General features: G+C 47.7%; 2 protein-coding genes across 6 annotated transcripts in view; both read left to right on the forward strand.

Annotated features, from left to right (window-relative positions):
• Positions 1 to 22,302, forward strand: part of Gramd2a (GRAM domain containing 2A) — a 42,446-nt gene extending 20,144 nt beyond the window's left edge. For 2 of the 5 annotated variants that reach the window (XM_046428130.2, XM_046428132.2), the window contains 11 exons: positions 13,701 to 13,793; positions 14,635 to 14,692; positions 15,062 to 15,137; positions 15,679 to 15,782; positions 16,458 to 16,556; positions 16,861 to 16,932; positions 17,416 to 17,478; positions 18,432 to 18,576; positions 18,814 to 18,910; positions 19,775 to 19,879; positions 20,137 to 22,302. In XM_046428130.2, coding sequence (XP_046284086.1) covers positions 13,701 to 13,793; positions 14,635 to 14,692; positions 15,062 to 15,137; positions 15,679 to 15,782; positions 16,458 to 16,556; positions 16,861 to 16,932; positions 17,416 to 17,478; positions 18,432 to 18,576; positions 18,814 to 18,910; positions 19,775 to 19,879; positions 20,137 to 20,140 — 916 coding nt within the window. In that variant the 3' untranslated portion in view covers positions 20,141 to 22,302. Of the gene's footprint in view, positions 1 to 2,780; positions 3,173 to 8,347; positions 8,398 to 13,700; positions 13,794 to 14,634; positions 14,693 to 15,061; positions 15,138 to 15,678; positions 15,783 to 16,457; positions 16,557 to 16,860; positions 16,933 to 17,415; positions 17,479 to 18,431; positions 18,577 to 18,813; positions 18,911 to 19,774; positions 19,884 to 20,136 lie in introns of those variants that run through there. The other 3 variants (XM_046428128.2, XM_058573831.1, XM_046428129.2) reach the window with 3 other exon arrangements.
• Positions 22,303 to 24,022: 1,720 nt separating this feature from the next.
• LOC124081730 (unconventional myosin-IXa-like) overlaps positions 24,023 to 27,655 on the forward strand; it is an 80,679-nt gene continuing 77,046 nt past the window's right edge. The window contains exon 1 of the mRNA XM_058573832.1: positions 24,023 to 24,251. The gene's annotated coding sequence lies outside the window, so the exon portion shown is untranslated. The remainder of the gene's footprint in view (positions 24,252 to 27,655) is intronic.

Consider the following 27,655-nt stretch of genomic DNA (forward strand, 5'->3'; position numbering starts at 1 on the left):
CCTCACTTAGTTGCTGAGGCTGGCTTTGAACTTGCAATCCTCCTGCCTCAGCCTCCCGAGCAGCTGGGATTACAGGCATGCACTCAGCGTCTGGCTGCATTTGTCTATTTGTGGGTAGTTTATTTCATTTAGCATAAGGTCCTCAAGGTTGTAAAAGTTTTCTATATATCTTGGATATTAGTCTTTTATCAAACCTATGATTTGCAGATATTTTCTTCCATTCTTTGGTTATCTTTTCTGGTTATCTTTTCTAATGATATTAGTAGCAAAAAAAGAAATTCTGATGAAGTCCAATTTATCTGCTCTTTTTCTCCCATTTCTTGTGCTTTTGGTGTCATATCAAAGAGACCATTGCCTAATGGTTCTCGAAGACTCACACCTATGTTTTCTTCTAAGAGTTTTATAGTTTTTGCTTTGACATTTTGGTGTTAATTTTTCTATATAGTGTAAGATAAGGGTCTGCCTTCATTCTTTTTCATGTGAATGTCCAGCTGTGCCAGTACCATTTGTTGAAAGATTATTCTTTCCCCCCATTGTCTGGCATTCTTGTAGATAGCTTCTCTTCTCTGTGCCTTCTTTCCTGGAGGAATCTTACTAGCTTCTATTCCCATTGGGCCACTAACTCAGAAATCTGTCCCTCTAGCCTAGACTTTTCTTTGGAGCTCCTCAGTCATATAGGACTTGACATCCATATAAGTGATATCTTCACTTCAATATATCTCCCACTTGTTCAAAACTGAGCTTGTGGTTCTTTCCTCCAAACATGCTCCTCTTCCAGGTGTTGTCCCCTGTTGTATCTCAGCAAGATGGCCCAGTACCCTACTCCCTTAAGCCAGGCATCTTCTAGAGTCATACTTAACACTCTCTCCGTTCCGCCCCACATCCAACTGATCACTGAGTCGGGTAGATTCCATTTGGAAATAATCTCCTTAATCCATCCTGGCCCTCCATCCCCACTGCTACCCAGTCCTAGACATCATCTGTCTGCTGTTAGGCTACAGGCTCCTAACTGATTTGTCTCCATGGGAACAAAGGATGAGAGAGTTACACAGTGGATCCCACGTGTTTATCACCTGGCTACAGTAACCTGCAACGTAAGGTCATCTCTGTTTTATCAGCATTCACCACCGCCCCCCCCCCCCGCCCCCGCCCCCGCCGTCCCACTTCTGTTGGATTACTTTTATTTGTTTATTTTTGGGCTACTGAGAATCAAACCCTGGGGCACTCTATCACAGAGCTACATCCCTAGTTCTTTTGTTGTTGTTGTTTGTTTTTGGAGGACACAACATCTTTGTTTGTATGTGGTGCTGAGGATTGAACCCGAGTCGCAAGCATGCCAGGCGAGCGCGCTACCACTTGAGCCACATCCCCAGCCCTACATCCCTAATTCTTTATATTTTCTCTTGAAACAGGATCTCCCTAAGTTGCCCAGGTTGGTCTCCAACTTGTGATCCTCCTGCATCAATCTCCCAAGTTGCTATGATCACAAGCACGCACCATGGGCCTGACTTCTGTTGGATTACTTTGAAGCAAACCCGTACATCAGTGCATTTTTAACATACAATGTTGATACTACACTTCCCTGTTTAAATCCATATTTTCATTAATTCCCTGTTACTTGTAAGACAATGACCAAAACCCTTAACTGGGGCCCCAAGGGCCCTGCATGATCTGGCCCCAGCAACCTTGGCAGCCTCATTGCTCACTGCTTCACTACTCACCTGTACCCTCCAAACACAAAGGCCTTGTTTATGGACATCATACATGTCCTGCACATTTGGCCTCAGGGCCTTTGCATGTGATAACCCTCTACAGTGACCCCTCTCCAATTGTCATTTTCCATCTGGTTAGCATTCATTGGCTATCCGCTCAAATACTGTTCTTTAGAAAAGTCTTCCTGCTTCCCAGGGTTGAGTCAGGACTCTGATAGAAGCCCTTCTAAGACCCTGTGCTTTTCCTTCATTGTATATATTACACCATTATAATTATGCATTGGTTTATGTAAATATTTGCTTCATGTCTGCCTCTCCCAGCAGACATGTTGCAGAAAGTACCTTGCCTTACCTCCTAGTACACAAAACGCTTGCCCAGATCTGAGAGAAGAGCAGGCATTCAATTGCTATTTGTAGAAGGAAGGTAGAAAGGAGAGAGGCTGGCAGTTCTCTGAGGACCAAGCTCCTGCCAGCCTCTCCTGGGAGAGGAGTTTTTCTGACCACACAGGGCTGGTGGCCATATGTAGTTCAACCAGTTCCTGGTCTCTGCTTTCTTCCCCTCAGACATTTGTTTTCCCTCCTGTGCTGAGATTTTCTTCCCTCTTTGCAAAGGAGTAACTGAGGCCCAGAAAGAGAGAGTGGCTTACTCAGGGACCCTCAGCCAGTGAGATATCATTCCAAGCCTGCCCTGTCCTCCACCCCTACCCCTGGGCTCTTTCAAGACCCAAGAGCATTCATACTTGCCTGTGGTCCCGAGGACAGCCTGGTGGTCCACAGAGCCACAGTAATTCTGAGATGGGTGTCCTAGGGTGGTTGGGTGGGGTATGCTGGATGGCATCCCCAGTGGACAGAGCTGACTTGTCCCCAGAGTAGCCACACCCCCTGGCAGCCCTGAGTGGCGGTGTCGGCTGTCTGTGGAGGCTGAGCAGTGGAGGCTGTCTGTGGGTCTCCCCCCTCATCAGAGTGGACACCAGGAGCACAGGGGTGCTCTGTTTCTTACTGAATGCGAGTCTGTTTTTAGACCTGAATGACAGGCTTCTTGTGTAGAAATGGCCAGGCCCCAAGTGGCCTGCCAAGAAAAAGTGGTCTGTCACCAGGCCCGCGGGTGCCCACTCAGACAGACACTGCGATGGCAGTGGGCACTGTGAGCCAGGCCAGCCACAGGCAGGGCACTCTGCAGGCCAGCTGCCTGCTTGTCGATGTGTCTGGGCTCTGGAGGAGATCCTGGCTCTCCCCCCGAGGAAAGCCTCCCGCTTTCAGCTGTTTGTCCCTGTCTGTCTCCCTGGTGACTGTGCTCACTCTGCAGGCCTTTGAGCTACTGGCAGGAGGGAGAGGCAGCAATTGCTGGACTCAAACCTCTGGAGGCAGGAGGAGAAGGGAGGGATCCTGAGCATGGCTGGGCCTGAGCCATGCGGGTGCCTCCGGGCCCAAGGGGTGGGAAGCAGCCCCTGGTGTGACAGGTATGAAGGGCCTTCTCCCGCTGGTTGCTGCTTCCGTGGGTTGCAGTCTCCAGGGAATGCAGGGCATGTGTGGAGTTTTATAGGTACAGTTGGGACCCAGGGGGCCCTGGTCCTCGCTTCCCACAGGGAGATGCACCTCTAGGTATCTTTCCAGGAATGGGAGGCTCTTGGCTCTCAGTGGTGCTGGTGGGATGCGCAGCTAAGTGGGCAGGGTGAAGCTCATGGTCCACCCTGGACTGGACTGTGACCTCTCTCGGATCCTCACTGCAGTCCTGGAGATCTGTAGGTCAGATGTGGGAGCTCCCTCCCCAGCCCCATCTTACAGAGACACAGACTCAGAGTCAGGGGAGTTAGAAGCAAACCTGAGTGAGTCGCTCCCACTCCAGGTCTTGTGTCCGTGTCACGAGGGCCCATTGCTTCTAAACAAATGACACAGAGGAGCTTTTCAGCTGGGAGAGTTTCAGTCAATAAGTGGTTCTTGAGCACTTACTGAATGCCTGGTGCTGTGCGAGGCTGTGGGGAATGAGAGGCAAGTGGGACATAATCTGGTGGGGATACAGAGTTAGAGTAGGTAGTGTAGACCCGAGATGTGTCTGAGCAGATAGTGTGTGGACTGGGAGGGAGGGCTCAAGTCTCAGGAAAGAGGGGTCTTCTCTCTAGAGATTCAGGTCCTGCTTCAGGGAGGAGGTTTTGGGGTTGAGGACAGGGTTTCCGTCTTGGGCAAGAACAACTAGCTCTACAGAGCCTGAGCACTTCAGCACCCCACCCCCAGAATTCCATCCCCACATGGAGCTGGGCCTCTCTAGTGTGCTTTGAGAACCCGGACCTGAGTAAGGAGGTCAAGGAGCAGGGAAAAGGGGGATTGAGCCCATTATCTAGGGGTAGTCTAGTCATCCAAGTGGCAAATGTCTGGGTGGACCAGATCTGGCTCTAGCAAGAAACCCACCAAGGGTAGGAGGTGAGATCAGCTTTGCTCTCAGCTCCTCCAGCATCCACTAGACAGGAAGACCCAAAGGTTTCTGAGACACCTGTAGGGAGGAGCTCTTGTTAGCACCAAAGCTCAAAGGGATCCTTGTTTAGCCTGAATCCACTTCCACCAAGGACTGGGCCAACCCACTCCCTCTCCTGAGCCATTCTCTCTCCCAGTTTGTTTGATTCTTTGAGTAGAGAAGACTGGGAGTGCGGGGAGTTCTGATCTAGGGAACCCCAAACCCCAGAAGGGCCCCTGCATGGTCATCTCAGCCCAAGAGACATCCCTTTTGTCTGGAGTCTTTGGGGAGAGTGAGGGCTTTGCCAGGGAAAGTCACAGGAAGGGTACAATTCCAGGTCCCTCAAATCGTCCAGCCTGTGCTACAGTGGAAAGAGTACTTTCTGCCAGACTGGAATATGGATCATCGCTCCGCACGTTCCCAGGTGTGTGCTCAGGAGCAAGGTGCTTTTCCTCTTGGGGCCTGATTTTCCATCTGTATAATAGGATGATGCCATCTCCCTTCAGAATGAGAGCTGAACTGAGGATAGAGGGATTCATGAGCTACATCTCTTCACCTTCTCTCTATGGGCCACCCCAGGAAGAAACATGGCTTCCTGGGCTAATGGGGCATGTCTTGATCTGAATACTTTCCTGAGTTTTCTGCTTGTCCTGGCCCTCAAGGCTCATGGTGGGTATGAACTTTTATAATTTATTTATTTATTTGTTGCTGGGAATGGAACCCAAGGCCTTGTGCATGCCAGGCAAGTGCTTTTCTGCTAAGCCACACCCCCAGCCCTCATGATGGCTATGGCTATGGCTGTGGCCCAGGCTTGGGTGTCAGACAGACCTCCTTGGAGCCCAAGCCTGTATGGATGAGTCACAGAGCCCCTTCTGCCTCCATTTTCCACCATGGAGTGTGGGTGGTACCACTTGCTCTATGTTAGTTGCCTAAATGATGTCATCTACAGTGTGCCCTAGTTTGCAGTCTTTGGGTAAACCAGGCAAGGAGGTTTCTTGTTGGCTGCAAGTGCTGAGCACTGGAAGAAGAATTAGAAGTTAATGGGCAGCCAAGGAAAGCAGACCTCCTTTGCTGTCTCCCAGACTCTGGGCTTGGACTGTGGCCCCCTGTCTTTATCTGTACCTTTCTCATTACCTCTTGCCTCTGGGTGCTCCCAGAGGTTCTGCTCCAGATCCACAAAGCTAGGTCCCCTGCCGTGCTCTCTCCTACCTGTTAGTTCTGGCTGCACATCTCTACATCTTGTGTTTCCCAGTTAGGATTCATTAGAAAGGGAATTTGATGGGTCAGCTCCTCTCACAGGAGGCTGCTGGTCAGCATGCATATGACTTGGTTTGGGTCTGCAACACACCTGTGGTTCTGTCCACTGTGGTCAGGGTCACTTATTAGGTCTTGTGAAAAGGGGTCTCTGGCCCTCCACATACGTCCTTCAACTCAAAGCTGCTCCAGGAATGAAGGGAAACAAATTAATATTCCAGTCTAGGTGTCCTCAGGCCCCTTCCTAAGAAGTTAGGTTTGTGACTACACAAAGCACCTGCCCCTTCCTGAGCCCTTTGCAGTGGGATCTGAGCAGAATGTCTGCATTGGGACCCAGTGAGTATCCTCCTGATTCCTCCACACCTGCTTACTAGCCCAACTCCCCAACTATGGGAATTTCTCCCCTTTTTTAGTCAGTGGAAAGGGTGTAGCAGTTTTCCTAGATATGGAATGTCATCTTCGAAAAGAAAAAATGAAGTGCAACTTCTGTGTAAGTACAGAGACAGCAATTATAGGATTATTTTTGCAAAGGAAGGAAATTACTTTTTACTCTCAATTTTCAGTGTGTTGATGATAAACCTGACTCTGTCCACCTCATCCTAGCTAGCCCTCAGGGGAGGTTTATTAACTAGTTTCTGGCCTGTGTGTCAGGACTGTGATTTTTGAAAGAACATAATGTGGCTCAGAGTTGACCTCTGATATGTGGGAAAGCTGTCTTGTCACTTCCTTAGCACAACCCAGGACAAGGGCTACATGGGCTTAACAGACAAAGGAAATCTGTATTAACAAGAGGATGCCCTGCCTGAGCACAATGGAAGGCTCAGGATGATCAGGACCTGAGGTCCTGAGCCCAGGCAGATGGACTGGCCTCAGAGAGGTACAGTATGCTTCTCCCTCTGAGCCACAAAGAAGGAGGAGGCAGAACTTTTCCAGTGGTTTCATTTTTTTGTTTTGTTTTGTTTGTTTGTTTTTAGTTGTTGATAGACTTTTATTTTATTTATTATATATGGTGTTGAGAATTGAATCCAGTGCCTCACACTTGCCAGGCAATTGTGTGACCACTGAGCCCCAGCCCCAGCCCCTCCAGTGGTTTCTTAACACTGGCTCTGGGTTCACATCACTTGGGAGCCTTTAAAAGCCTCAAGCTAAACATACATCTGCCTTGTGACCCAGCAATTCCAGCCCAAAGTGTTTGCCCAGGAAAATGAACACTTGTGCTTACAAGAGTGGTACTAGAGTTTTCATTCCACTTTCATAACAGGCAAAAACTGGAAAGTGCTCATGTGCCTCAATGGCAAACACAAAAATTGTATACCCATACAAAGGAATTGTAAATCCTAGTGAAATCACCCACTTCACAATCACACAAAACTGTGATTCTTTCAAACACATAGCTGAGTCAAAGCAGCCACATAAAAGAGTGTGTAGGTATAATTCTGTTTACATAAAGTCCCCAAAGAGGCAAAGGAAATCTCTGTTGGAAATCAGGGTGATGGTTTTCCCTGGAATTTGAGGGGACAGGCAGTGAAACTAGAGAGAGGAGGAGGAGGTTCTGGGGGACTGGTCCCTGGGTATGTGTTCATTTTTGAGATGCACTTAATTATATGTGCGCTTTTCTATATTTAAATTAACTTTAATAAAACAACTTAAAAATATATAGTCACTAAATGCTACCCCCAGAGATTCTGATATAACTGTTTGGAAACAGGACTCAAGCATCTCTTTTTTTTTTTCCCCTATAAAGACTTGCAGGTGATTTTTTAGTTGTAGATGGTCATAATACCTTTATTTTATTTATTTATTTTTATGCTGTGTTGAGGATCGACCCCATTGCCTCACATGTGCTAGGCAAGTGCTCTACCACTGAGCTACAACCCCAGGCCCTTTGCTGGTGATTCTACTGTGAATCTAGCCAGCTCCACATTAGTGCTAACAGGAGAGTGGGTGGCTTTTCTCTGTGAGGAAGGAGGTGAGCTGTGTGTGCTGAGTGGGAGGTAAGGAAGGAATGAGGGGACCTGGGGAGCATTTAGACCACCCTAGAGGGAGGAACCCCAAATCTAGGCAGCTGAACCTCAGCTTTCGAAGCTCTATTCTTGTGTCTGGATGGCTGCTTCCATTGTTTGTGGGTTTGTAATCTCAGGGGTCGGTCTGTGCTAAAATGCATTTTTTGATTTTTCTGGTTTTTTTTTTTTGTACTGGAGATTGAGCCCAGGGATGTATAACCACTGAGTTGGATCCCAAGATCTTTTTATTTTTTTTTTATTTTGAGACAGGGTCTCATTAAACTGCTTAGTGCCCCACAATATCACTGAGGCTGGCCTGGAACTTGAAATTCTCCTGCCTTAGCCTCTCAAGTTGCTGGGATTGTAGACACAATTGTAGATTGTGCCTGGCTATGATGCATTTTTTTTTTTTTTTTTTTTTTTGAGAATAGTGCTGTTTTTAGATCTCACCCTGGAGATCACAGAGGCCTAATGTCCTGGCTGGCTGTGGGAGAGCTGGCTGCGGGAGAAGTGGAGCTGGCCCTGGGTATGACCTGTAAGATGCTCTTGTATTTCAGATGTCCATGAGAAGTCAACGTGGGAGAGTGTGGGCATCTCCCTGGGGGAGGAGAAGCCCCAGGGGATGACCCTGCTGCCCGTTGTAGAGAAGGCCATTCCTGTGACCACATAGGCCAAACTGAGTCAGGCTGCCAGGCCTGACTGGGGTTTTTGCTTCAGTGGTGGCCACAGGCATTGCTACTGCCAAAGGCACCCTGGGTCCTGGAGCGAGGTCTGTCGTAGGTTAGGGAGAGCTGGGTGTGGGGAGCAGGCTATGCACAGACAGCCAACAGGAAGAAAGCCACATGGACACTGCAGTGGACACCAGAGAGGTCCAAGTGGCACTTTCTTTCTTTTTTTAATATTTATTTTTCAGGACACAACACAATGCCTTTATTTCTATGTGGTGCTGAGGATCGAACCTGGGTCCTGCCCACGCTAGGTGAGCACTCTACCGCTGAGCCACAATCCCAGCCCCCAACTGGCACTTTCACCAAAACACCCCAGCCTGTCTGGATCACTTTCTCCTGCTACCTCCCACCTGAGTTTCCCCTTTGATCCATCAACCCGTGTGGGTTGATCATGGTGCAGCCCAGAGCTCCTGGAGGGAAGAGTCCAGTTGTGGTGACCCTGCCAGCTCCTGTCCATTTCTCCCTCCTTCTTTTCTTCTGGGTGTCAGCCATTCTTTGTGTCCCTTTCACTCTTACTGCCTTGCTTCTCTCTCTTTTCTCTTTGGGTGCTGTCATCTCTCTTTCTCTCTGTCCTTCCTGCCTTCATTCATTTAGCAAACACTGGCTGTGTGCTGGGGATGCAGAAATGTAGCAGACACACCCCTGCAGGAGCTCAGAGTCTGGGGGAGGCAGATGAGTAAGCAGACAAACGCAGTTGGGTCTGGTAAGTGCTGGGGCAGCAGCATGCAGGAGAGACAAGGGACCACGGAGGAGGGAGTAAGCGGCAGCTTTGCTGGAGGAAACCAAGGAAGGTTTCACAGAGGAGGTGACATTTGAACTGGGGCTTTCCATAGGACCAGGAATTTCCCAGGTAGATAAGCATGGTAAGGGATTCCAGGTAGAGCCCTGTGAAGGGTGCCTGGGGCTGCATGGGAGGGAGTGGCAAGATGTGAGGAAGTGGAGGGGAACTGCAAGGCAGTGGGCAGGAGAGGGCAGGGTCAGAGCTGGCCCAGAAGGCCCTGCTGGCAGTGTGGCTGTACCTGAGAGAGGCAGGTGTGTAAGAGCGAGGTATGTTGGGGCAGGTGTTGTTAGGGAGCTATTGCCAGCATCCAGGAAAAAGACAAGAGCGGCCTGGGCTTGCCTGGTGTAGCAGGAATGGAGAAACAAAGATGATCCTGTGGTTAAGGAGTGGCAAGCCTGTGGAGGCCAGGTGGGGGTGGGAGAAGAATGAGTAAAGACTTTGGCTGGGTATCTGTGCCGATGGTGGAGTCTTCCTTGTATATTGGGGCTCAGAGGAAGCAGGTTTTGGGGGATGAGGCTGAGTCCACTTAGATGGATGCATCTAGATGGCAGGGGATAAAGAGTCAAGTTTGGAGATGGAGATTTGGGGGTGTCTGCCAGGTGGCAGTATTTTGATCCTGGGGGAGGCACAGAGAGCAGAGTGCATAAGGCAGGTGCTCTGCGCAGTCTGATCCACGAGATCTGTGGGAGACTTGCATCTCTAGGTCCCCTACTCACTGTGCCTCTCCCTCTCCTCCTCCTTCTCTTGACATCTCCCATCAAGTGCTGGCTGCCTATCCCCACCCCTTCCTGTAGGGCGGGCCCCATACCAGGCTCCTGGTGCGATAAGCTCAATAAGTATTTGTGGAAGGAATGGAGTGGGCAGGTGGCCCGGGTCCCACATCAGCCAGTGGGGCTTGGGACAGGCAGACTCTGCCATGCCTTCCAGTAAGCTGTCCTGTGTTTGGACCAGGCTTAGCAGTGGAAAGGACCTCATATGAATTTTTCAATCTTGAGTCCTCCCTTTCATGTTAAAAAGGCTGCCATTCCCCTGCTACATCCCCTTCATGACTGTAATTACTTTTGTAGTTTTGACTGAAAAAATAAATGTAATTTCAGGATCCCGCACCCTATATTAACTCCACAGTTTAAACGTGGGGTTAGGTTGGGATGGGATGGATGGGTAGAAGCTATGGTTTATGACTCAGGAGGTATATGACCCAACTGGCTATGGGGGGAGTGTTCATAGGAGGAAGGGAAATGGACAGAGGCTGCCAGCAGTCTGGGGGCCCAGGCTAAGCTCATGCTCTTGAAGCCCCCTCCTTGGCCTTCTGTGTCACAGCCCAGTTGGTCATTGGGTACCCCTGTGTCTGACAGGTTCTTCTGGTGAGTACTGGACGACCCTTTTCCCCAACCTTTACATGCTCACATGTAAAGAGGTTGCTTTTAGTTTAAAGATATTTGAAAGTTCGTTGTCCACAAGTGACTCCAACTTACCTCCATGATTTTCTTCATGGAGATGCAGCTTTCTTCTGATGCCTCATGGTCAGGTCTGCCTCCTCCAACCTTATCATTTAGCTCCCTCCATCCATCGACACCCTGTCACCTTGCTCCTGCAACATGGGCTCAGGGGAATCAGTGATGGTTGAGGAAGAGTCCCTGATCTCCTGAAGCCCCTGAAGATGGACAGTCACAGCACACCAACTCATGTCACAGATACCAAGGGGAGACTTCCAGTTAGGGTGCCGTGAGTGCCTTCAGGCAGGGGCTCCCCGCCCAAGTTGCAGAAAGGCTAAAAGGAGGCTTTAGACCTTAGGATTTGTCATTTGGACCTCAGGATGAGTCAGGTTTAAGATCCAGCCAAAGGTATGGTTATCTATGCAAGAATATAATCCTGCCCAGTTTATGAGGTTCTGCTTCCCTTTCTCTGGGAACCCTTCTGTGACTATTTAGTCCGCAGGGATCTTGGTTCTCTGAGCGCCTGCAACCCTGAGAACTTGAATCTAACTTTCCACTTTTTCCCATGGATAACCTGTTGTGTCCCTTGGCCACCCTTTAGGCTGCAGTATGTGTTCTTTGGAGTTAAGTCCACATCCTTTTTCTTTTTTTTTTTTGGCCTGGTAGTCCAGGAGACTCACTGCACTGCAGGGGCCTACCCTATGCAAGGTACACACCAAGAGAGAAACAGAGATGAATGAGAGAGGTGGGTCTACCACACGATAATCAAATACAAGTATAGCAAAAACACCACAGAGGGGTTGGAGTTGTGGCTCGATGGTGGAGCACTTGCCTAGCATGTGTGAGGCACTGGGTTCAATCCTCAGCACCGCATAAAAATAAATAAATAAATAAAATAAAGGTATGTATAAAAAAAGAGCAATGTACCTTTAGAAAATACCACAGTCAAAAAGGCAAATGATAAACTTGGAAAAATATTTGCAAAAATGATAAATGAAGGATTAATATTCTCAATAATTTATACAAAACAAGACTCATAGATGAAATTCCAATAGCAAATATATATTTGGGAAAAAAGTACCTAGAATTAGCTTGTCAATCCACTAATTTCATTTCTGAGAATGTGTCCCACAAAAGGACAGTGACATAGGGTTTCTCATGAAATCATGTTGAGCAACAAAAATAGAGTATGTAAATTATATGCAATACAATTAATTTATATAATTATACACTTATTCATAATTTTTTTCTTTGGGTGATTTTTAGAGATTTTTATTTTTTGGTACCAGGGACTGAACCCAGTGGTATTTAACTACTGAGCAGCATTCCCCCACTCTTTTTTACTTTTTATTTTGAGACAAAGGGTTGCTAAGTTGCTTAGGCCCTTGCTAAGTTGCTGAGACTGACTTTGAACTTGCAATCTTCCTGCCTCAGCCTCCCAAGCCACTGGGATTACAGGCATAGCCACCATGCCTTGCTAGGAATTTTTAAATGGCTAATTTTGACTTTTGTCAAAATTTGATCAGTGTATTTTATATTTCTCATATTCTCTGAAATGAATGTTAAAGAAGTCAAGGGAAAAAAATCCTCTGTGAAGTGTGAAATGATAGAAACAAATAAATCTGGAAGTTAACCTTTGAGAGTCAAAGGGTCAAATCATTAGCATAATCTGTCATTTCATAAGATTCAGTAAAGACAGTCATGTGTTCCTTAATAGTGGGGAAACGTTAAGTGTTCTGAGAAATGCATTGTCGGATGATTTTATTGTCGTGCAAACATTTGTGGAGTGCTTTCACAGATTTAACACAGCGATGATGTCACAATGTTATATAATCTTATGGGATCACCAATATATATGTGGTCTTCCCGTCGTAGACCAAAATGACTTGTATATGTTGAATGTACCAAACCCTTTACAAGTTTGAGGACAGAGGCTGATTTATGGTAAGGTTTCCTGGCTCAGTATCTTAATCTCTACAATGGTATGGTGGGAGGGATCCAGACTAAATGCTTTCTGAGGGTCTCCTGGCAGATCTTGGACTAAGTAATTTTTTTTTTTTAAATACAGGGGATTGAAAACAGGGCTGCTTTGCACTGAGCTAAGTTCCTAGACTTTTTATTTTTTCTTTTGAGTCAGTCTTGCTAAGTTGCTTAGGGCCTCACTAAGTTGCTGAGGCTACCCTTGAACCTGCGATTTTTCTGCCTCAGCCTTCTCAGTTTCTGTGATTACTAGCATGTGCCACTGCACCTGCCCTGACTTAGTCATTCTAGTCTTCTTTAGTTTGCCCAATCACAGAGCTGAGTTAATGATGTATTGGGATTTTCAGGTTTCAGATTCTAGTTCCTTTATGATGGGGGAACACCACACAGGACTTGATACCTATTCTGGACCACCATTCTGCTCTGTCTTGGCCCTTCTTCCTGCTCAGTCCTTGGGGCCTCTCAGGTGGAGCTACTCTGACTGCTCAGGTTTTACTGTTGCCAAATCTGAGGGAGAAGAATGGGGGAACCCTATTCTTCACAACTGTTAGGTAGAGGCAGCAACTCAAAGGCTGCTGGGGAACCCCACCTGTTTAGGGAGAGTATCTTCGCACCTGAGACACTTAAAAATTTTTTTTTCAGTTGTGGATGGACACAATACCTTTATTTTATTTATTTATATGTGGTGCTGAGGATCGAACCCAGTGCCTCACATGTGCTAGGCAAGCACTCTACCACTAAGCTACAACCCCAGCCTTCCTGGGACATTTTTGAAATGATTTGGCTGTCATGGTCGATGTCTCCTGACTGTCTGACTGTCTGAAGGTGACTGAGGCCACTTCCTGATATGGCCTGATCTTTCCCTCCCAGCCACTCTCACCTGTGGGTTGACTGGAGTCCAGCTCCAATGTTAGCTGCATCATCAGTTCCTTAGCTTTGATAAGGCCACCCATGCTCAGCAACCTTTCCCAGAACCTGACAGTTTATAGTAATGCTGCCCAGGCACTTCAGTAAGTGGTTCTTTCAGTCATAAGTAAGTCTCAGAGTCTCCCCTGCCAAGGTGCCTCCTCTAGAGTGAGGCTGGAGATCCAACTCTGCTGCTTCTCACAACTGCCTGGTACTCAAAATGAGATGGACAGATTGATTTCCTTCTGGTCCAGGCATTGATTAAACCTCAGGCTTCCAGGAAAAACCCTATGGGAGAAGCCCCACTCTGTCATTGCTATCTCTGAATTGTGATGTCTTCAAACTCATCTTGGATATTAGGGCCAGTCTGGGGTGGTGGACAGAGGTAGCTGTCCAGGTCATGGTGTTTCCCAAATATCCCCCTTCCTGATGTGGGCCTGTTTCTCCCTAGCAACCAACAAATGCATGGAAAAATGATATCTCTGAAGAGCCCTGTGTCCTGCACGGAGACACCAGTCAGGGTTCAGGAGCCCCCAGAATACAGGTGAGTCCCCCGACCCCCAATCAGAGGCACATGCAGATTGAGGAGTGGAAAGTCCTCAGGAGGTGACCTTTTAGAAAGGGGACCTTAAGGGTGGTCAGGGCCCCTTAGCAAGTCTGTTACATTGGGCATAGGCTGCCCAGGGCCTCTTCCTGCCACCCCTCCAGCTTATCCCGATGCATTGGGACCCAGTAGAGTCTAGGCTTCTCAGGTTACCAATGGCCTCCCTGCCCACTTGTCCTCTAGCTAGCCTGGTCAGGGAAAAGGTTTGCCTTTCAATACTACCTCCTCCCTTAGACTGGTAGCCTCCATCAATCTGGATGAGCTTGTGCTGAGTCCCGAACTGCACAGCTCCAGGCCACCAGGAGGAGGCTGCAAGGAGGCCAGGCCTGCCAGATCAGGCCCATGGCCTGGCCCCAGAGCTGTGAGTCTAATGTCTCCACCTCAAGCCTCCCCCACCAGAAAATGTCACCATCCCTATACTGATGGTTCCTCTGCCTACTACCCTTTAGCCAAAGAAATGGGAGAGCTACCCATGGGTGGGTAGCTCCTGAGCATCTTGGGAGACTGAGGCTCAGGCTGAGCATACTTCTGGTGGGTGGCGCTCACACCTGCCTGGGAAGGAGGGGTCTCAGTGCCTACTCCCCGCTTCCAGGAGTGCCTTCCCCAGGGATGAGCTGTGTGCTTTCTGTACTTAGAATTTTGCTGTGTCCCCTTGAGAAGGGCTCTAGTCTCCAGTCTCTGCCCCAACCTTCTGGCTCAAAGCCAGGCAGAATTGGCTCTGAGGATGCATGGGCAGGACTCAAGGGTTCTTTGTCCCTGGAATGGAATGTCTCCTTTGCAGTCTGTACTGGTCAGAAGGCTTGAAGGGTGAAGAGATAAAGAAGTGTGGCCGGGAAGGGGTAAGTGTGGGGAGACTGACTTCCCACTGCTCACCAAGGGGGGGGGGTGCCCTGGGCTGTCTGAATTCAGTAATGACTTTTCGGCCACTAGGTTGTCAGCTGGAATCCAGGAGACCTAAGTGGGTGTCCCTGACTGGGTGGGAGTGGGGTGTCCCCCGCTCCATTTGCAGGCTGCCTGTCAGGATTCAGCGTTTCCAGGGGACAACCTGTGCTTGGAACTCAATCCTCCACACCCATTGGCTGTTTATTGGCAGCTTCATTTGAAGTCACTAGATAGGGGGCTGTGGCAGTTTTCTTGGTGACTGGAAAAGGGTCCTTTTGGTGGTTTGATCTCCCTGGGCTTCTCAGATTCAGCCCATGTGTTTGCAGACACTACTGAGTAAATACAACCAGCAATACCACAAGCTGTTTAAGGACATCCCCTTGGAGGAAATGGTTCTCAAAGGTGAGCTGTCTCCCTGGTGTGGCTGCCAGGTGCGTGCAGTGCCTGGGGCCCAGGCACTCTACTCTTGAGGCTCCAAGGCACAATTTAGATATGGGAACTGGTTGCCCTTTGGATGCAGTTGGTGCTTCTTCCTCCAAAAGTGTGAGAAGACTGGGCTGGTTTGGGATATGAAGTTGAATTTATGAAGTTTTTCTTGAAGAAATGTAGGATTCCTCATTTATTTCTGTTCTGTTTTTATCAATGACTGTTGTTTCCTGCTCATGCCCCTCACTGAGCATGTGCACAGTCAAGGCCCCAGTGGGGCCCAGCAAGAGGTTCTGCCTGGAGGTAACAGAAATCCAGGCTTAGAGACTCAGGCAGGAACCTGCTTGGACCTTGGAGCACCTGGGGGGATGTACTGATTGGGGCCTGGGATGGAGACAGGGAGTCTGAGAAGGGCAGATGCTGAGGCTGGACTCTAGACTCCTGATTGTGAAGATCCAGGCCTGGGGCTTCTTCAGCTGACTTACTCATGGCAGTCTTTTCTCCTGTGACTTCCCAGTGTGCTCCTGTGCCCTCCAGAGGGACCTCCTTCTCCAGGGCCGGCTCTACATCTCCCCCAACTGGGTCTGCTTTCATGCCAGTCTCTTTGGCAAGGATATCAAGGTAGTCATGAGTGGTAAGGTTGTTATATGTCCCAGTGAGGACCCAGCCCCAGCCCAAGGAAGAGGCAGCTCCCGCCCTGTGGGCATGTATCTAGTCATGCCTTCCCTCTGCATGCTGGGCCCTTGGTGAAGCCTCTCACTTTGATGAGAAGCATCAAAGTATCTCATCTGGTATCCAGGGAAGTAGTCCTGCCCCTACTAACAGGGTCCCCAATCTTGAATCCACATGTGGCTTAAACAGTTCATAGCCAAAGTCTCTGGGTATCTCAGAAATGCCTTCGGAATCAGAGAGGGATGTCACATTTACGTGGACCCTATTTTGGCAAAGAGAGAGTGCAGGGAACTCCAGGAAACTCCACAACCTAAGTGTGGGATCTACCAGAGATCTGCCGACCAAGTTGGTTGTATTCTTGGTCTATTGGATAAAGGTTCATATCTAGATGAGAATCCAGAGTGGCATGTGCTATCATCAAGGTGGGACAAGGTGTTGGGGATATCTGGAAGAGAAGCCTGGATGACAGGGTGGAAATTTTAAATGCTCCTCCATATGAGGTCAGCCTTCTGCAAGGTGTCCATGCTGAGATCATTGCCAGCTATGGCTGGGGCCCTATGTAGGGAGCAAAGGGACTGTGTCCTTGGGACTGAGTCCTAAGAGAAGTATGCCTCTCTGTTTCAGGTGGTCATTCCTGTGGTATCTGTGCAAATGATAAAGAAACACAAGATGGCACGGCTCCTTCCCAATGGACTGGCCATCACTACCAACACCAGTCAGAAGGTCAGTGGGTATCTGGTCCAGCACTTCCTTGTCAGTTTTTCCACACCCCAGACCCAGGAACCCACTGCCTGGCTCTGGCCCACCCCCAGGCCTTTATTTCTTCCCACACTGCCACTTTCCAGTGGATATTTTAGGCCATATAATAAGCTATAAGAGACAGCCCTGTGTGCAGGGTGGGGTGGGGGGAGGTGTTCTTATTATTGAGTCTCAGTCCATATCCCTATGGGCCTGACCCCAACTCATGGAGGTGGCCTGCTGGCACAGCAATCTCACTACTTCTTTCTATTTTTTCTCCATGTCTCAGTATGTCTTTGTGTCACTTCTTTCCCGGGACAGTGTGTATGACATGCTGAGGAGGGTCTGCACCCACCTACAGGTATGGAGCTCAGGGACAGAAGTTGGGTCAGGGGGACTGTTCAGGACTGGACCCCAGTCTTGGGACTAGGCTGTTATGGGAGGTCAGCCTATCTTTCCAGCACAGGGAACAGGAGACGGGAGAGTGAATAAATGCTCCGGCTAAGTGTACTGTGAGCATATCTGTTTGAGGCCAGTGGGCCCTCGAGTGCCCTCATGTACATATACGCACTCACTTATGTACAAATAGACAGGAGCATGTGGCAGCTTCCAAATACGGCCTACAATCCTCTCTGGCCTGTGGTGAGGAATGGCAGTGGGGAGGGGTTGGCAGAATGGGAGGTTAAGTTGCCTTGCCCTCTGCTCTAGTATGGAATGGGGGGACCTGCAAACTCTGGGAGCTGAGCTTCACCAGAGACAATATGGCATATTTGGAGGTAAAGTTATCTTGGAGAATATCGAGGCCTCGGCATGTCTAACCTTGCCTGTTTCTTTTCCTCCTCAGCCTTCCAGCAAGAAGAGTCTGAGTGTAAGAAAATTTCCAGAGGAACCGGAGTGTGAGTCTCTGGTGAGAGCTGAGGCTGGGAGCAAAGACAGCTGAGAGTACTGTGGCTCCGAGGCTTCAGGGTCTCCTAGGACCCTAGAAACCAGGTTCAAAATCCAGTGGCCATGCTGTGCCAGAGGTCCCCTAGACTCCATGCCACACTGAGCTGCTTAGTTCCTTTGCAGACTTCTGAACAGAACAAAAGTCTAGGCCCTGGAACAGCATTTAGGTTGAGTCCCACACCTGTATGGATGCAGGGCCCGGTGATCCATCCTCTTTCCTTTGACAGTCAAGAGGAACTCCAAAGACTATCAATTTACAACCCACACTGAATTTAGGTTTGCTGAGGTCCCAGCTGTTTGCTTTGGTATCTGGGGACCTGGATAGTCAGAGCCAAGTTTTTAGTGAAGAGGTAGATGTAGAAATGATCCCAGGGTGTTTGAAGCCTGCTCAGTAACTATTAAGCATTCAGCCAAGCATGCAATATGCATAACATGGTTCAGGGGACAGAAGGTGATGTTCCCATTTCTATTGATAGAGACCTTAAGTCTCCCCTGTCAATGTCAGTGATTTGTTCAGAGTTAGAGACCAGAAAAGAGGAGCCATAATGTACGGAATATAAGGCCTACTGTGCCGATCTTTTTTAGACTCAGATCTGAGCATGTACCAGGATTGACTTATCTAAGAATCTGCTGTAATTCTAACTAGTGGCCCTCAAAGACATTGTTTCCTGGCAGAGGGACTATTGTCACAGCAAGGAGAACAGATAGGAGAGATATATGATTGGGCTATGACAATTGTCCCCACCTGTGAATTTGCTTCCATTCCTGGCTAAGCATCAAGGATGAAGGTCCCTAAGGGTCTGAAGGTCCCATGACTCCCATATTGGTAATATCTGGAGAAAGCCTTGATAAACTCTTAGGGCAAGAGGGATCCCAAGGGCAGTGTTGAGACAATTTCTCCTGTCTTTTCTACAGGAAGTCCTCATTCCTGAGATGAAGTGGAGAAAAGTGTGCCCTGCCTCCAGATCCCTGTCACTCCCTGACAACATCCCTTGTATCCCTCAGGCAAACATGGACTGCACAGACAGCTTCTTCCCCTCCAGGAAGCCTCCAGGTTCTGGTAATTCAGGGGACTTATCTGTGGCAAACACTTGCAGAGGCCAGACTTTCTTTGAGTTCTGTGAATAAGGCTTGACAGAGTCAGCAGGGCTTCTGAGAGCTGTTTCTTTCTTTCTCCAAATCAATATAGAAAAGTCAGGAGCCCAAGTAGCTTCAGCAAATGAGGGGAGGAGGCATATCCCAGGCTGGCTGGGGTCCTGCCTGCCTAGGAAGATGCCTAATTGCCCTCCCATTGCAGAGAGTGCAGCCTGTGAGGACAGGGAGCTGGAGGAGCCCACAAGCAACCGGGAGCTAAGGCTCTGGGATTCCTGCCTCCTCAAAGTCGTCTTCATGCTGTAAGTGACTGTACTGGGGGAGGAGGACGGACTCACCTGGGGAGTGTGGATATTTGGAACAGGGGTCTTGGAGAGCGGAGAGGTCACTATCTAGATCCAGGAGAAGATTTAAAGCAAATGTCAAGCTTTTGGGTAGTGTCTGAAGGCTCCATGACTCGCCCTTCTATGGCAAGAGAAAGTTTTATTCCTGAAACCCTATAATTTAGGTGTAAGGCTGTGCAATGGGGAGGGAAACTGTTGAGGAAAGGAAAAGCTGCTGCCCAGGATTGGGGAGGGCAGATGGTTGGCAGAATTGGAGACAGCCATCAGATAGCTTTTGAGAAGTACTGACCAGGGGAAAAGCATGCTTATCCCACTGCCCACTAGGGAAGATTCTAGACCCCCTGACTTGTTTGTATCTCAGTTTCTAAGGACCAGTAAAGTAGTGGTGGGAAGTTACATGCACAGCCAGCCCCTGGTTTTCCCTCATCTGCCTCTTCTGACTCTGTGGGCTGGGTGATTGTCAACCTCAGCACCTGCAGGGGCAGTGGGCCTGCTACCTTAGGAAATCTTAATGGCCTTTTAGAGGAGACCCAAAAAGGACCAAGGTGACTGGTCAGAGGGAAGGTGGGACAACAGCTTTGGCTGTCTGGCCAGGGCTCACCTGAAGGGCCCAGAATTCCTGCCAGGCTGTGAGGACATTTCCATAGGGATGATCTCAGGACTCCATGCAGCCTCTGGGAAGAATAATGCCCAGGCCTGAGGATGGCTGCTGGGCAAAGAGTTCATTAATTGCTCCAATTGCAGGAGTAGCTTAGTTCACATACCTATTTCCAGTGAGCCTCCCCAAATGCATTTTCAACTCCATTTTGCCCATTTCTCAAGGATCTGCTTCTTGGTCATGTCCTCATCCTATCTGGCATTCCGCATCTCTCAATTGGAACAACAGTTATGCTCCTTGAATTGGGATGCTCCGGTCCCTGGGCACAGGTGAGACTCTCTTTCTCCCTAATACCTTTGGGATTGAGGGTTAAGAGTCCAGTCTTCCCATTACCTTGGGTGGACTTGGCAATGCTATCTGCTGATTTGATGGCCCTAAGCAAGATTGGGTAGTGTATGCAATGTATTTAGATTCTATTGTGGACTACTCTCAAGGGGGAAAAAAGGCTTCACTGGCCCTTCTGCTCATATCTGTCTTCATTCTGGGCCCTTTCTCTGGTTTAACCATTCATCTCTCCTATGTGCAGGTAACAGCCACTTGGCCTTTGTCCTCCTTGTACCTTCTCCAAGAAGAATGCTATGGGTGCTAAGTCTCCAACGATACCTTTGATTTATGCTGCTGCTGTGCTGAGACTGAATATGAAGGAAAATATTCTAGATTCCTCTCCTCCCCCAAGTCTTCTTCCTCCCTCAACATGTGATCTGAAGTACCTGTTTACAAGTTAATTGGAGCCTACAAATTTTGGACTCAAACTAAAAGCTAGATTTTTGGAACTAGCAGAGGAATTCTGTACACTAAGTTTTAGCAAGCACATAAATGAAACAAAAAATTAAACTTGCTCCTTGAAAACAGTTCTGGCACATAGCCAGAGCCCTGGGGGCCACTTCAAGGGCCAAAGGCCATGCTCTGATGCTTGGAATGTGGTTCTCTATCACATGGCCCACTCCAGTGTAGGCGGGGAGGCAGAGACCAGTACATAAATCCTGTGTGTGTGTGTGTGTGTGTGTATGTGTGTGTTCTGCTCTCTCCTAATACACGGCTCTTGCTTGGGACACTGAGAGTCTCTGCTCTGGAGATTCCAGAAGGAGATGAATTTTCTTGCTCCAATTAAAGCTCTGTGCTGGCCCGTCATGAGAAGTCTAGCCAAACCTGAAAAAATGTTATCCACAGCAAGGGATGGTGGCAGGGGCTATGAAGGAGAATGGAGGTTCCAGAATTCCATGTCCCCAGCTATTATTTTCTGATGAGACAGGTAGACTAGGGCCTCTGATTACCTGTGGTCACCTACCAGGTATTAGGTCTATCCCTGGTATGCTCAAACATTTCCAAGGTATCCCAGGCCCTAGAAGCAAGTGAGGGGAAGGGTAAAGGCTTTGATTTGAGCTTTGCTGGGTATTCCCTGCCTGACTGCCCAGATCTCAGGCATGCTGGGGACACTTGCCTGGGCAGCCAAGTATTATGGTGTTGGGCCACCACAGGGCAGGGTTCATTCATGTCACCTGCAGACAGCAGGCCATGAGGGAAGGTCATTTACTCCATGGGGTCTGTTCCCCATGAATAAGGTGCAGGTGCACTGGTTCAGTGCATGGACTAGGTGAAGGGGGTCTGTCTGATACATTTGGGGATAAGAGACATAGGGGACAAGAAGAGTGGATATAATGATACAGACAGAGACAGTCTTCCTCTGTCTGCCCTCTCTGTTCTGAAAAGAACTCTGGCCTGATCTCCCTAGGACTCTCATCTGCTAAGACAGTACCTGTGGAGCTTCCAGAAAGGACTTGTAAGGAGACCAGAGATGTGAGGGAAAGGCACTGGTGATGGGTGGGCAGCGTCAGAAACAGCTACTGTGTTCCCGTCTCTGATCCCAAGAGGTTAATCAGGAGAGGAAGTCCACATGGAAACTGTTGATCACAGACTAGAGATCTTCTTTCCTGTTCATGACAAATCCAAATAAGGAGTGGAGGAACTGACAGTAGGTGACAAATCCTTGAGCTCAGACCAGAGAGCTCTTCATCCTCACCATGTACCACTTTCCAGGATTGAGTGTAGAGCCTGGCCTTGTGTGTCGTTTGCACCAAATCTGTGTGTCTCAGGTGAAACTCGCTGCTAGTCCTCCTCACAGTGCCACACTGGATGAATGCCTGTCTTTTTTTTTTTTTTTTTTATTTACTTTTGGATATGACCCCCTTCATTGCTCTTTTTCACCATATGTTTGGGGAAACAATGCTTCTTGCTCCAGTGCTTTCCCTCCCTGGTCCTTGCTGAAAGGCAGAGAGAACAAATCCATTCTCTGAGCCTTGCTAGGTTGAACTAGAGGCCATGAGAGGTGCCAAGTCATGGTTGGATGTGCCAAGAGGCTGGTGAACTTGGTCTCCTGCCAGACTCCAGCCTCAGAAAGGGCTGGAGATGTACTATAGGGTAGGTGGCTTTGGAGACACGCTTGTGGTCCAGGGTTTTGAGTGGCTTGGGTTTGCCTGTTCCTCCTGAGGGTCCTTTCTCCATTTCTCTCTTTGTCCCCTACCCTGGTCTCTGGGGCTACTCTATGTTCTGTTGGGCTCATTTATAAACTATAAGTATTTATACATTGCATTGGCTAATGCTCCTCTAATTGAGAGTTTGGGATCAACCACCCTAAGGTTGTTCCACTATGGCATTAGCCTTTGAAAATTGTTTAATAAAAAAAAAAAACAGATTTTTTCTAGTGTTCTGTGATGTGGAAAGTTCATTTTGTCCTTTGAGTACTCATTAGAGATCCTCTTACTGACATACTCAGTACAAAGGAGACTGATGGAGCTCAAGTCAATTCCCAGAATCCTAAATATTCTGCAAATCTCAAATGACTTAGCTGAGCTGACTTAGACCTCAGGCATATAGGGAAGGATGAGGATGACCACAGCAAACCACTACAGCCTTTCCCTTCTGTTGGGTGGACACAGGGAATACTTCCTCATTTCTCCAGAGCACTCCAAAGCAACGTCCCTGGCTCAAATAGTATTTGATTCAGGAAAATCTGTGGCATTCAAAGCCAGACAATTCTTGCAGTCTTTTCTACAACTTATAGCTTAGGGAGGCTAAATTCCATGTCACCCTTTTCTTTCTCCCAGCATTGCCCCTTTCTGGTAGTATATTCATTCAATAAATAATATTGAGCCCAAATTCTGTACCAGCTGTGATGCTGGGCATGCGAACATAACAGGTGGTGTCTGTTTCTCAGAGGCACTTAACTTATATCCCATGTGCAGGTAAGTGTCAAGTAGATATGTAGACAAACAAGAGAACTGCAGATTGTGATGGGGTTCCATGAAGGAAAAAAAATGATATGAGCTGGGCATGGTGGCACATTCCTATAATTCCAGCCACTCAGGAGGTTGAGGCAGGAAGATTGCAGGTTTGAGGCCAGCCTTAGCAATTTAGCAAAGCCCTAAGCAACTTAGTTTTAATATTGTCTTAAAATCCAAAATAATAAGGATTGGGGATGTGACTCAGTGATAAAAGCACCCCTGGGTTCAATCCCCATTCCAAAGATAGAGTGAGAGAGAGAATAGTAAAGCAGGCAGGATAACAAAGTTTATATACTCCCTGGGTATCGTAGTTCATAGATGAACATTTGAGTCTACTAAGTTGTTTTAGTGGTTGCTGAAACCAAAAGTTCTTTCCCTGGATAAAGGAAATAGACACCTGATGGAAAATATGGCTGGAGACCCACATACTTCTGAAGGACACAAAGAAACCAATTCAATACAATTATTTTAAAACATGTCCCCTCCTCACTTTTTTCAGGAACTGCTTCATAATGACACCATCACAGAGAGGGCATATAACCACATATTTATAATTTTTAAGTTGAATGAGCTGATTTTATAAGGGATAAATAACTACCTTAAATTTGGAGAAGTGGAGATAACGACATACACATGGGCAAAGCCTCAGTTCTGCAATGTGAGCCCTACTCAGAGGGGAGGGGTCACAGGGAGCAGGAGTTTTGGTGAAAAGGGCATTTGGGAATGAAGGGAGCCCAGGGAGGACTTCAGTCCAGGAGAACCGTGCTGGGAACAAAAATTGCCCTATCCCAGAGGCCTGACCAGCCCACCATGGCCTTCCCACCTGGTTCCATGTCATTAGAAGACCCACTGGTGAGGCCTTGAAGCCCTTGGCTGGTCCTTTCTCTTAGCTGCTGGGCCACAGAGTCAGGGAATCCTAGGCCAGACACCTGTATCCGGGAAGGATCTCTGGTTTGTCTTAAGACTAGACTGAGGCCAGATCCCCAGCTCAATGCAAGGCTGGTTGTTTCTTTCTGAGCAGGAAGAGAGGAAAACTGACCCACTAGGTGGCAGCAAAGTCCAGCAGGAAGACCTGGAGCCAAAGAGGTAACAGACTTGATTCTCCTTTCTCAGAGCAAGATCCCTGCTGTCTCCTTGCTGGATGAAAAAGGGCCCAGGCTTCTTCCAAGTCCAGCGCGCCCCCTGTGCAATGGAAGAAGGGACTCTCCAGGCCAGCTCCTGTGGCCATTTAGCCCTCAAGGAATAGTTCTATCCCTTTCCCCTTTGCTCCTCCCGCTCCCCAAGCCTGAGGAAAGGCCAGCAGTGATTCTGAAAGGAAAGCATTTCCAAGGGCTCTCCAGACTTTCTGAAGGTCTGTCAGGTATGAAGAACACGTGTGTGTGTGTCTGGGCTGTAAGGGTGGAGGGGCAAGGGTGAAGAGCTCAGCTTCTAGGGCACAAAATCCCTGGCTGTTCTCACTCAGGGAACAGAATTAAAGAAATCTGGCTCCCCCCGCCCCCATACAGTGTGATTTCAGGATGGTAGTGACACTATCTCCTTCTACTTTACTTAGAGAGCATGAGTTGGACCCCAAAGCATAGAGGTTTGAAATTTAACGGTTGCTTACGCTTCATCCACTGGAGGCAAGAGGGAGGGAGGCAGTTAAAGCCTCTGAAACCATAATCCATAGAAACTAGAGTTCATCCCTCTGCGTGCCTGACCTCCACAGAGACAAGGAGCACCTGGCGCCCAGCAGGGCTCTGCATGCTGGGCTGCCTTCGTGTTGGCAGGGTTCCTTGCCTTCCCGGAATGTGTTCCTTCTTGTTTGCCACTCAGTGCCTGGCCAAAAGCCAAACCTAGGCTGCTGGGAAATGTGATGCCCCCACTCACTTCTCCTCTCACAGGATCTGAAACGAGGCTCTCTTCCGTCTGGGGGAAGGCCAAGGCCACATTACAGCCTCACCCCCATTGATATGACTTCCCTAGGGACATCAGACCCTCTAGTGGCTTAAAGCAGAAGTATCTGGGGGGAACAGAGCTGGGTCCCCAGCAATGTAGAAAATTTGGAATGTTGACATCCTATTGGCAGCCTTCTAAATTGGGCCAGAGTGGGGTGGGAAAAGAATTACTCACAAGCTGTTCATTAACTTGCTAAATGCAGAAAGGTTGGCTTAGGCACCACTTTGGGAAAATGTGACACCCACTGCTCCTGGATTCAGTCTAGCACGAAGGCGTGTTAATTGGTGTAGGATTTCTGATGGAAGTTTTTCTTTGTTGCTAGTTCCAAATACCAGGCTAATCTGAATGGTGTTTTATCTTTAGCACATAACTATATTTAAGCAATTTATTAAGCACTTTCTATGGACTGCTGAATATATGCTTCTATAGATACCATGACACTATCATTTTCTGAGTACCTGTATACCAGGGAGTTCTTATGCTTGTTATATCATTTAACTTTCAATAATACGGTTTTTATACTTTATACTGTGGAAACAGAGATCAATAGGTCAGAAATTCAGTACTGACCCCTTCAGGGAGTTTAATGAGGGGCACCTTGAAGGATTAGCTATGTATCTAAGAACCAGTGAGCCCAGGATAGGTACAGACTGACTGACTCAGTGGCACAGAGGCGTGCAGCATGTGTGGGCTTCAAAGAATGAGTAAGATTCGGATCAGAGGAGAGATGTGGGGAGGATCCTCCCAAAACTTGTGTTTAGGGGATTGTGTCAGTAAAAGGACGGTGGGCGCAGAGGGTGGTACCAGTGAAAACTTCAGAGAAGTAGAGTTCCTGCTGCAGAACAGAAGTGTAAGTGAGCAAAATCACTTAGGATCTAAATACCATGATGAAAAAAGAGACTTGGTCTTCGGGGCAGTGAGGAGCTACTGGAGCTGTTGCAGCTTAGGTGTGATGAGTATATTTGATGGTTTAGGAAGATTGGTTTGGCAGTGGAATATAAGGTGGTTTAAAAGTCCCATAGAATAATCTAGATTGTGGTTTCAACTTCAGCACTACTGACATTTTGGGCTGGGTAATTCCTTGTCATAGAAGGTTATCCTGTGTATGAACACTTATCCACATCCTTGCCTCTGCCCACCTGATGCCGGTGTAGCCCCCACCTCTGGCTGCAACAAACAAAAATATCTACAGACATTGCCAGATATTTCTGGGGTGAGGGTGGGGGTGGAAAAAGACTGTCCCTGATTGAGAATCATTAGCCTGAATGGCAGGAATTTAGGACCTGGACCTTGGAAGGTTTTTTTTTTTTGGTCATGCTAGGGATTGAACCCAGAGCCTCATGCTCCACCATTGAGATATGTCCCCACCCTTGAGCTATACCTCTGGCACAACAAGTATTTTCTTAATATACTGCATCAGTCTATTGACTTTTAGAATAGCTGATACAAGTAAAAATGGTTTACTTGTCCAAGGAAATTTATCATCAATACCAAAGAATTTAATGGCATTTAAAAAAAAAAAAAGCCTTCAGAAGTAGATTATTTTGCACATTAGAAACCTCTAGAGGATGATCCAGAGCCACAGATAATGTGCTCTGGACTCATTAGCAAGAAAGCCGCCAATGCCAGGATTTCTTTTCCTGCCCAACCCCCTAAGTCACATCTTACTGAAGGGCCACTTTGAGTAAGGAACGCCTAATCCCAATCTGTCTGCAGACAGAGAAGCTACTAATCTGTAATTTTCCTACATTGGCATTCAACTTTCTAGAATTTTGTTTTTGTCAATTGGTAGAGCCTGGCCTGTCAGTGAAAAAACTTGATTTACAAAGATGTGTCTTGTCTAAAGCAGGACTCAGTGAAGGACAGTCTACTGGCCAGATTATTTTTGTAAACAGTTTTATTGAAACACAGCCTCACCTATTTGTTTCTGTGTTGTCTCTAGATATTTGGGAGCTCCAAGGGCAGAAATTAGTAGTTAGAATAAAGACTGTATGACCTATAAGCCTAAAATGTTTACCATTTGACCTTTTAAAGAAAAGTTTTTCAATTTCTGGACTAAAGGAAAGTACCTGTGTTTTACAAAATTGTGGACTCCGATTCTCATTCTGTTGGCAGGGGGACAGATTTTCATTCAAAAATTATAATTGAGTGCCTATCACAGGCTAGGCACGGTGCTAAGTGCTTGGGATCTATTATTGAAAAAGGCAAATAAAGATGTTCCCTTCATGGAGCTTATATATTCTCGTGGCCAGGGGAGGGAGAAAGACAATCATCAATGAAGATAATAAATTATATATTATGTCAGAAGGAGATAAATGCTAAAGGGAAAAGAGAAAAAAATAGAATAAGAAAAGGAGGTACTGGAGAAGTTGGTAGGAGATTGCCATTTGAAGAGGGTGGTCATTGAGGGTCTATTTGAGAAGCTGATATTTAAGCAAAGATTTAAAGGAAGTGAGATAAGAAGCTTTTTGGAATTTTCCAGGGAGAGTGAATAGCAAATGCACAAGGTCTAAGGTGGGAGGATGGGGCTGGGGATGTGGCTCAAGCGGTAGCGTGCTCGCCTGGCATGCGTGCGGCCCAGGTTCGATCCTCAATACCACATACAAACAAAGATGTTGTGTCCCCCGAAAACTAAAAAATAAATATTAAAAATTTCTCTCTCTCTCTCTCCTTTAAAAAAAAAATAAAGTGGGAGGATGCCTGGCTTGTTCAGGAAGAGCGAGGGTACAGGCACAGCTGGAAGAGAGAACAAGAGAGACAGGATTTGATGAGCTCAAAGTGGGGGAGGGGAGGGAGGTCATCTAAGACCACTATACAAATTCTGGC

This window comes from Marmota monax, unplaced genomic scaffold, assembly GCF_021218885.2.
Source record: "Marmota monax isolate L192 unplaced genomic scaffold, Marmota_monax_Labrador192_F-V1.1 WCK01_AAM20220418_F8-fsc00111, whole genome shotgun sequence".
NCBI lineage: Eukaryota > Metazoa > Chordata > Mammalia > Rodentia > Sciuridae > Marmota > Marmota monax.